Source organism: Cottoperca gobio, chromosome 22 (genome assembly GCF_900634415.1).
Source record: "Cottoperca gobio chromosome 22, fCotGob3.1, whole genome shotgun sequence".
Taxonomy (NCBI): Eukaryota; Metazoa; Chordata; class Actinopteri; order Perciformes; family Bovichtidae; genus Cottoperca; species Cottoperca gobio.
In genome coordinates, this window is record NC_041376.1 from 8,110,597 (window position 1) to 8,121,173 (window position 10,577).

The following is a 10,577-nucleotide window of genomic DNA, read 5'->3' on the forward strand; positions in this document are numbered from 1 at the left end:
TTCAAATCCATTTCACTCAAGAGTTTGAGTTTAGGTGGGCAGAAGGAATTGTTCCATAACATTTCCACTTCCTGTTTGTTCCTCTCTACGACAGACTCAGAGATGCAGGGTGTTTACCTGAAGTCAGTGAGAAGCCCTGCAGTGCAGGGAAAGTTCAAATTGTCCTACAGAAATCATCACAACATGGACATATTTTCTCAGGTTTGCTGCATATTTTATTCTCAACTTTCCTTTAAAAAGAAAAGAAATACAAAGTTTTTTTGTTAACTTTTGGTGCAATTATTGATCCATGTTCCTAACGTTGGGTCTCAGGTGCCTGAGATGGATGAAACGTATGCAGAGAACAGCTTTGTGGTGGGAAATGAGGTGGAGGAAGTGGGGAGCAGCGAGCAGGAGGCCGAGGACATCGAACTTATGCCTGAGGACTCGTATGTGGAGGGGCGGAGGCAGTATGCTACCAGAAGGCGCGTTTTCCTTCACAAAGTCAGAGCCGGGGCCGGAGCTAAGACTGCAGCTGGATGTCCACCAGAGAAGAGAGCTGGGGTGAAAAGCAAGCGCGCCCGTGTCATACGCATGAATGATTCTAGTGAGGAGGAGACGGAGGAAGGTAAAAAGAGAAGTCTCACATCAGGAGGGAGTGTTGCTGTCCCCTTGTGGCCGAAGGCTGTACAGCCGGAGCCCAGCAGGCTCCAGCTGCAGCAGCAGAAACCCTCCTCCTGCTCGTCTTCAACCATAGCATCAAAGGTCTCATCGCTGAGCAAGCCACAGAGGTGCTCAGTGAGTGCGGACCAGCAACATGAGAGGTAAAGAAATTGTCATTTGGTAGCACACAAACACAAACATTCATCAACCACTAGACTAGAGCATCGTTTTCTTTCTCCAGCAGGTTTCGCCAGAGGTTAGAAAATCAGCATTTGCTCTCCAATGAACTCGACTTTGAAAAGTCGGAGTTGCTGTTATCCTCCAAGAAACGACCCCAGGTACGAGCAAAGTTGACACACACCTGTCCATAGGGTCATGCAGTGTATGTGTGAAAGTCAGACGTAGTAATAAGAGAGACCAGACACAGGATCACTAAAACTTACATATGAGTCATTAAAACTTTAAACTACATTGAGGGTTTTTTCCCCTCCAGGTCCAGGCAGTCCCTTCCACCTCCTCAGTTCCACAGACGTCCTCCTCCGTCAGTGAGCCTCCTGCTGCGTCCGGGCCTGTTTGCATTCTGGTGGACAGTCGCTGCCTCAGTGGCGCAGTGGAGCTGATGACCAGCCTCCGTCAGCGCCACGCAGCCACCATTCACGTTTGCTCGCTGGACGGAAGCTACTTCATCGTCAGCAACCGCACGGCAGTGGAGAGGCACAGCCAATCGGATTTGGCGGCGATGCAGAACCGGAAACGATTGGCTGACAAAGTGAACAGCTTGCAGAGATTGTTTGAGCGTGTTTGTCTGATAGTGGAGAAGGACCGAACCAAGGCAGGTCAGTCGGCCGGTTGATGACTTAATATTGAGACAGATTTAGTTAAATATGGATCTTATGGAGCTCATTTAAAATACTTTATTAACAGCTAGGCAGCTTCATCTATTCTAATATATACTAATGTATTAGTTATTTTTTATTTATAATCTGAATCTGTAAAGTAACTAAATAAATGTTACAATAATTCACCTCTGAGATGTAGTAGAAGTATAAAGTAAAGTACCTCAAGAGTACGTGATTGAATGTACTAAGTTACATACCACCACTGTACAAGTTTCTGTTCTTTATGATCACTGTCTCCTTCACAGGTGAGGCTGCTCGTCCATTTCAGCGAACACGTTACTATGACAGCACTTTGACAGCACTGGTGCGTACCGGGGTGCGCTTGCTGTGGAGTGATGGCTCTGAACAGAGTGCCGGCTTGCTGGCAGACCTGGCCCGGCTGGAGCAGCGTAAAGGTCAGGGCATCGCTGTACCGCTGGAGGTCAAAGGGCCGCACAGGCAGCAGGCCCTGCAGCTCTACTTGAGCCTGCCCTCAGTCAACTACGTCCATGCCCTCAGCATGAGCCACAACTTCAGCTCAATTGCCCAACTCATAAACGGGTAATGGAAGTGTGCGCGTGTATTGTGGCCAGACAAGTACAGATGCCTTCTTCTCACACAGTATAACGTCTCCTCTCACCTTCTTTTGGTCCTCCTGCAGCTCCATTGAAGCCATACAGAAGGGAGGCTGTATGAGTCGATCCAGAGCTGAGGAGATCTACCGCTTCCTGCGCTACTCCTGCGACTCCTTTTTGATGAACACATCTAAATCGAAAAACAGCTAGCAGGACGGAGGAGAAACACTAGAAGAAAAAACAATCTGTTCCTCTTTATTACTCCATTTCTTCGCCTCCCTTGCCTTTCTTTTCTGTCTCACCAGGAACTAGTTACTAGAAAGACTTACTATGCTACGTACAGCAACTGCTACTTTATCTGAAGTTGTATCTCAATGAGAAGAGCCTCAGGATATTAATTCAACCCTCTTGCACAATAAGGAACACCACTCAAAGCTTTTTGTACGTTATAATAAAAAGGTTTCTTGATATGTGGCACTAATCCTGTCAGACGGTGTTGAGGTAAAACTGAATATAAGAAATCGATATTTGATTGCCACTTGAATAACTTATTGTTTGTTATAATAATGGATACATGCATTTACAATGCTACTCTGAAAGAAGTTAATATGGGATCAAATGTCTTTAATAAACAGCTATTTTTATATATGTGTTCCCATGAAGGATTTGAATAAGTCGGCTTCAAGCCCCACATGTGAGTAGAACCTGTGATACTCATCTATAACCACTAGAGGGCAGACTTTGTCACTTAAAACTCATACATTAATTTATTCTCAGAACATACTGTGTCTTTAATAACGGTCAGAAATCATGTGAAAAAATGTTTGACTTTTATTTCACCATTCTCTCAAAGAACTACATAGTGTGCATGTTGCTTTGGTGCAAGATCGTGTACATCAACAAGCACAGAACACAAAGGCACCATTAGACAGTTAAAGCAGCCTTTTTACAAAGAAACAATCGTCATCCACCGGTACAGTGAGAGAAACCTTTGAAACTGAAAAGAACCAGGATTGTAATTGAAGAAAATCTTAAACCTATTGAGATTACATACCTCCACATTTATAAAGGATGAAAAAAAAAAAAAAATCACAGTGTATATACACACACAACATTATGTCTTTGGACGACCTCAAAGCTGTTTCAGACCGGTCTAACATCTGCCCCGCATTGATGAGAAAAGTAGCAGCAGCAGCTCAGATCTGCAGACATGAAGAGATATGTGCCGTCTACATGCAAGGAAAGCGATAGCTCCAACAATTGATACTTTTGTCTCCTGCAGGTAGGTTTACAAAATGCATTTTGTGCTCGACTTGATTTCAGTGTTTTACACCTGCAAAATTGAAAGCGTTCGTGAACTTGAGCAGCTGTTAACTTGTACAGAGGTCACAATGCTCAGAGTGACGCTGTGTGTGCCCTCTGTCCTATAATGGACTGCTGATTATTATTGAGCAGGAAGCTGAAGGCTCCCAACCAGATTGTGTTTGTCCAAACATTACTTGGCTGTGAAGGCTGATGCACACCCTCAATTTCTTGTTACCAGTGCGTAGGAGGGAAGAGAAGCGGGAATTCAGGTGCTTCACCTGATTAAGGTCTAAGGACCGTAACGTTGTCACTAATAGATTTCATTGCAAGTAAAGGACAGTGCGGGAACTCCCTCTTCCGTCGGAACGGCTACTGAACCTGATAAATGTCTCACATCTACCGACAAGGAGAACAAGATTTTTAAAAAAGCCCACTTTTTTTTCAAGCTATCATCTTCGCTCGACACCAACAGAATCATGCATTAGTGGGAAATACAAAATATAAAATCTATCGTAAAGTGATTAATCTGATGGCCATTTTTTTTTTTACCGTACATGTGCTTAATATCATAAGGTGCTTTCTTTGGACACTACGATGTCCAGAAACTGATTGTGTAAAAACGTTTATATTTAAAGACATTTTTACAGATGATTTTGTTTCCGACTACATGTTTGTCAGGATGCATTGGGCCTGAGCGACTGAGCCTGTAATATTGTCACCAGGTAAAACGTCAGACAGTATCCGTCAAATTCCTCGGCCTTGTCATCGGAAAGTTGAACTACGGTTGCAAAAAAAACTAAAAAAAAAAGAATAATATCTACATCAGGCTTTTTGTATTTATAACCATTACGATAAGACAGACATGCTGTGTTGACCTGGATACCATGGAGAGAACATTATGAATTTGTCAACAGCTAAAAATCAAATGTAATCTTATAATCACGTTCAATTCAGTGAAAATGTATTCTTGTTCCCAAACTTTGTCGTCTAAAATGTTTTTAAAGTCAAAATAAAATAATGTCTATTTCAGTTCCTCAAAGTCCAACATGATATCTTTAATTGTCTGGTTGTCGGTCCAAATATATTAAGTTTAAACTGAAACTGAAAACATTTTCATTATTAAAATAGTTTATTTTCTGTCAGTAGACGAATCGTTTAGTCGCTGCAACTCTAGAACACAGCATTTAAGACAAATTTTAGGAACATCTAACTGTCCCTGTACATAACTAACTCTTGTAACAAAAATTACTTAAAAAAAAAAAAAAAAGTGTACAAAAAAAATCAAGGACCTTTAAAAACCATACCATATTTACAAGTGCAGCCTTAATCTTAAAATATATTATTTAAATAATACATGTGGTCACTTGGTGGAAGCTCCATGGGCTTACCTAGGATCAGTTCACCTTCCTTATTATGGACACTAGTTAAAAGATCATAGACCTGCATTACAAATCTTATTTCATCTACACGTTACAGATCTGCTGACGACTAGTAATGCTCACTGCTGCACATTGGCTCACATGCTGGTTGGCTGCGTCTGTGGCTGCGTCTGTGGCTGCGTCTGTGGCTGCGTCTGTGGCTGCGTCTGTGGCTGCGTCTGTGGCTGCGTCTGTGGCTGCGTCTGTGGCTGCGTCTGGACAGACTGCTGCTCAGAGTCCTGAATGCTACACTCTTGTCCCTCACGCATGTACATTAAAAATAGAGTCACAGTGGCAAATGTGGTAGCATTCACTGGAAACGCACGGAGCAAAGTGGACGTGAGTCCGCGTGTGAACACCCTCCACCCCTCTTTCTTTAGGCTCTGTCTGACACAGTCCATAATGCCACTGTACTGGTTGACACCACCCACACCGTCCGCCTGAAGGCGTGACTTGATCACATCCACGGGATAGGTGGAGAGCCAGGAAGCGATGCCAGACATTCCACCAGCAAACAACAGCTTGAGGATCATGTAAGGATCCTCTGGCTCACAGCCCAGGTAACGTGTCCATGCGTCATAAGCGAGAAAGTACACGCCGAAACCAGGCGTCTCACGCAGCAGGGTGGTCACCATGCCGCGGTTGATACCTCTGATTCCCTCCTTGTTGTAGATTCTCACCAGACAGTCCAGAGAGTTCTTATACAGCTTCCTCTTAGACTTCTTCTCTCCAGTCCCTTGCAATTGCATTCGCGTCTTCGCCAGCTCCATTGGGCAGCAAATGACGCACTGGATGGTTCCAGCAGAGGCTCCAGCCAGGAACTGGTTGAGAGGCGTGTCGCGGCCAAGCTTACGCATGGCGTTGCCCTGGACACCAAAAACTATGGCATTGATGAATGTTAGGCCCATCATTGGAGAGCCGATGCCTTTGTAGAGACCGAGCATCTACACACACACACACACACACACACACACACACACACACACACACACACACACACACACACACACACACACACACACACACACACACACACACACACACACACACACACACACACACACACACACACACACACACACACAGAAAGATTACTGGGAGCAATGAGGGAACACCATTATGTTGCATGAAGATCTCTACAGAGTCCAGCAGGTATGAGACATTTTTGATCATTTGGGCACACACACTTTTAATTAGTTATTACTCCTAAGTAATTGTTCAGGAGTATCCGCCGTGCTCATGAGTGTTTTAAGTTCTTATATCAGAGGGAATGACAACAACTGAAAGACCAAATTAAGTCTTGCAGGAACCACCTTAAAAATAAGCCATTGCTACAAAAGGTCCTGTAACTTGTTATTTAAATAGTAAATGTTTTTAATATGAACATATAATTGAAATTCAATTTGTTTATGAAAAAAAGATACACAAATATTTGTGTATCCGGTCAATTATAGGTCTTGGAAAGAAAATCGGAATTGTACTGAATGAGGAATACAATCCAAAACCTCTTCCATGTAAAAACCACCACGAGACATTCCCAGAGACCAAGCGTACTCCACTTAGCTCAAATGGCATGATGTCCCAAAGCTTTATTTAGCCCATGCAGAAATAAGGTCCTCACTGACCCTGGCTAATAGACACACCTCCGCCCCCCAACGCAACCCATGTTAGGAAAATGCTTGCTTATGGGCTGATGCCTGTTCAGAGAGGAGTCTGTGACTGGACAAATTAATTAGTGTAGTGACCAGTCTCAACCTCGGCATAGTAGGTAGCACATGGTGAAGGTTACACACATTAAATCAGCCATGATGTGTTTAAATGCAGTCTTAGAAAGAAAAAAACCCTAGTAAACATTGAGAGGCATTCACAACAAACTTACCGACTCCTGGCGAATGATCGACTGGAAGCAGTGAAATGTCCCACGGTACAGAGGTTTGTCCACATTTTGAACTTGAAGCCTCACCTGTGAATGACAGCCTTCATGTGAGTGAGTCGTATGACACAGTAATTGGGCCCAACAGTCAGTTAGTGTTCAGGTTCATTTAAATAAATACATTTGAAGTCAGAAAACCTTACACACCTTCTTTTTATTTCCATTAAATGTTGAATTTAATGAGTAGCTTTAAGCCAAAAGGAGTATTTCACAGACAAGTCCACTGACTACAGTGACTCAGATACGACTTGTGATTTTAGTTGAAAACAATGACTGTACAGGATTAAGAGTGCCGGAGTTATTCACTAACCGTACTCAATGTCCGAAATAGCCTATGATAACTGAGTAATTCATTGAAATCTTAAAAAGGGAAGTGAGAGTTATTGGTTGCTGATGAATACTGAACATTTTTGGGGGCGGCACATTAATATATAATCTGTTTAGAATTAAAGAAATACACATTTATAAAAACATAAAACATGATCTGCGTGTCCTAAATAACAATAATATTCCTACAGTAATCAATATCCCATTTCTCTTGCTCATTATCTCATTCCTATTGAAGGCTGACTGTAACTTTAGATTATCTGGGACTCAACAGAGGGGTCTGACTTACACTTTAACAGCAAAGTACTGGGACATGCCATTGCCTAATATGAGTAAATATTAGAGGATGGGACAGACACCCACCTTCACAGTGTCAAATGGATGTCCAACCAAAACACCAGCAGCACCTGAAAAACAAGCGACAGGATTTAAAGATCATATCTGAAAATATTAATTATGATTAGAAAACTTATTGTTAGGGAAATGGCTTATAATCAAGTGGCTCATCGCCCAACTGCAAACAGCCCGTCCCCCCGAGTATAATCAGCTGGTCACTGCACTGTAGCATGTGTCGAAAGCTTGACGGTGCCCGGCCTTGACCGAGACAAAAATCCATTATACAACAGTAACTTAGTAACAGTATCATCATAACCAACATAGTAATGTTGATTATGAAACAGTAGAATATAAAAGGCTATTAAAGTAAAGGTATTTATTAAACCATGTTGTAGTGTAGCACAAATATACACACACCTCCTGTTATTTTAATTGCATAATCAGCTTGCATTGGGACAGGCTTTGGCATGTATGAATCAGTGAATGAATAACAATACAATCTAAAGCAACGGTGTTACTGAGCTTGTCAAATCCGGTTTCACTCATTGTGCACCTGCAACATGGAATAACATGCAGAACCAACAACATCACTTTTATCCTGAGGGCAATTTAACATTATAATTGCATCCTATTTCACTTCCAGTTGTTCTTGTTTATTAATTTGCCTCACAGTTAACAGCTTTATTTATTGTTAATGCTTCTTATTTGTTCTTAATGCCTAGTATTTTTTGTTTATCATTGTTTTTACTCTGCTATATTGTAAATGTGGTCTCTACATCAATGTATTTAAGAGTTGAAATAAAAGGTTGAATGAATGAAAATAACCCTGACTATGATGCTCACAAATCAGGCTGCATTTCATAGCCAGGTATCTTAGACATAAATTACCAAAGACAACACAACTATTTCTCTGGATACAGCTTTGATCTCCCCAGGGCTCTGAAGTGAGACTATCTGGGGTAGTTTAGGAAAACCTGGCCTTGGGAAAATACAAAACAGCTGAAAAGATTCCCAAGGTTTTATGGTGAGGCTTTAATAAGTCAACTTTCTGTAACTCATTTCTTAAGAGTCACTCTGTAACGGGAAATGGTCGGAGTCATTTCCCAATGCAGACTGGGATATCATCTGATGATGAATAAATCCTGAGAAAATAAGATTAATATCCACTTGATACACTGACGAACAAAACGTTTTATTATTTGGTATAGTTGGACCCTTTTGTGCAAGTTAAAAAGACATGAAACTAGCTATTTTACGGATGATAACATTGAACTTGAACACCACTCCCTATAATTTAGTGCCAGGTATGTGATGCAACTTCACCCAAAACTTAATTTGCATTACATCCGGGATTTTCATTTAAAATTTAGAAAAACACTTTTTTTTTGTTGTTGGTATGTTGAGCCTCTAATCTTTCCTTGTAGTTTGTTTATAATGTTTCTCATACGTGGCAGCTGGGGACAAATCTCTAACTTTGAAGTTGAGCTCCACTCGTTTCTAGACGACAGAAAAGAAAAGTGAAACGCTAAGCTAATGCTAATGCTAGCTTCAACTTGTTAACCTGGTTAACGTGGCAAGCTAACACCAACACTGGCTCGTTACTCACCTCCTATGCAGCCTGCAGCGAAGTCCAATGCCATTCCCTCTCAAATCTAACGGTTGAAATGTTTTAAGCTAACTCTGTGGCTGACAAACTGATTAACAAGCCCTTTAGTGGGTGCTGTGTTATAAACGGAAAAGTGTCTAAACTTTATTATTTACGAAGTCTGGTGTTCAGCGCTAAACACTATCCTCTTCTGGGTTTCAGACGTTTCTGATGCTGCAAACAGAAGATTTCCTCCGGCTAGTGACGGATTTGGAGCCTGGTTGAGACAAGGACAGATAAAGTTTGATGATGTGTCTTCACGCTCACTACTAGGAGTGCTAATACTGCCAAACCTTTCTATTTCTGTACAGCGGGAGGAGGAGGAGGGGGTTCAAAGTGGAAAAGAAGAAGCGTGTTTGCCCTTTTTTAAGGCAACCCAATCGGATGACTTGGAAGTAGACAACTCCCCTCGCGGGTACTGTCCGCCCCTCGCACCCATTGGCTGCAGCCCGGCGGGTAGAGCAGCAGACTGAGCAGAGGTGAGTTTAAATTTTTTGCTGATCCTCCACACAGTCAAAATCAACAGTGTTATCATGCTGGTCGTCATCAGGCATGTATGAGTGTCCAACTGGGATACTAAAACACAGGGATTAGGGAGCTATGTGCAGCACGATGCCAAATCCATGACACAACATCATATGTGCAGTGAGATGAAATGCAATAAAACAGCCCTGCAAACAAACAACCAGTGGTGGAAATGAATCAAGTACATTTACTACTGTAGCCTACTTAATACTTGTACTCAGTGGTGGAAGTACTCAGATCTTTTAACCTTAAGTAAAATACTAATACCACAGTGTAGAAATACTCTCCTGCATTCACAATCTAATTTAAGTAAAAGTACAAAAGTATTAGCATCAAAATATACTTAAAGTAATAAAGTACTAATTTCAGAATAATGTATATTATATTATTGGATTATAATTTTTGATGCAATAATGTGTTTATCACTTTATTGTTGCAGCTGTTAAGGTGGAGCTCCTTTTAATTACTTTATGAGCTACTGCTGGGTAGTTTATTCTATAATAATACTATTTTAATAAATTACTAATCTTTCATAATTTATTATTTGATTCATATTTTGTATTAATAATCTGAATCGGCAAAGCAACTAGTAACTAAAAGGTGTCAAATTAATGTAAAATGTAAATACTCAAGTAAATAACAAGAATCTCTAAATTGTACTTAAGTACAGTACTTTAGTAAATGTACTTATTTACTTTCCACCACTGCTTCTACTCCACAACATTTTGGAAGCTACAGCTACATTTATTTAACAGCTGTAGTTACTTTGCAGATGTATTGAAATTAAACTATAAAATCAACAAATAAATGATGAGGACACGGTTACCAGCTGCAACATAAGTAATGGTAACACATTAATCACTTATTAGAATTATTGAAATTGGACTGTATAAGAATACTTTTGGCACTGTGAGTATATTTAGATGCTAATACCTTTGTACTTTTACTTATGTAAGATCTTGAATGCATGACTTTTACATGATACTTAATTCT

At 41.0% G+C, this 10,577-nt stretch overlaps 2 protein-coding genes across 5 annotated transcripts in view; one reads left to right on the forward strand and one right to left on the reverse strand.

Moving 5' to 3' along the window:
• The window catches only part of fancm (FA complementation group M), a 34,982-nt gene extending 32,243 nt beyond the window's left edge, over positions 1-2,739 (forward strand). Inside the window, exons 19-24 of one of the 4 annotated variants that reach the window (XM_029461105.1) lie at positions 95-201; positions 313-803; positions 884-980; positions 1,136-1,478; positions 1,787-2,081; positions 2,182-2,739. In XM_029461105.1, coding sequence (XP_029316965.1) covers positions 95-201; positions 313-803; positions 884-980; positions 1,136-1,478; positions 1,787-2,081; positions 2,182-2,305 — 1,457 coding nt within the window. In that variant the 3' untranslated portion in view covers positions 2,306-2,739. The remainder of the gene's footprint in view (positions 1-94; positions 202-312; positions 804-883; positions 981-1,135; positions 1,479-1,786; positions 2,082-2,181) is intronic. The other 3 variants (XM_029461107.1, XM_029461106.1, XM_029461108.1) reach the window with 3 other exon arrangements.
• Positions 2,740-4,510: 1,771 nt separating this feature from the next.
• On the reverse strand, positions 4,511-9,406 carry slc25a29l (solute carrier family 25 member 29-like). Its single transcript, XM_029461109.1, has 4 exons — positions 9,021-9,406; positions 7,442-7,485; positions 6,698-6,781; positions 4,511-5,762 (listed from the first exon to the last, which is right to left on the reverse strand). Exons 1-4 carry the CDS (start codon positions 9,052-9,054, stop codon positions 4,917-4,919), a joined length of 1,008 nt encoding a protein of 335 aa, XP_029316969.1. The 5' UTR covers positions 9,055-9,406; the 3' UTR covers positions 4,511-4,916.
• Positions 9,407-10,577: the final 1,171 nt, after the last annotated feature.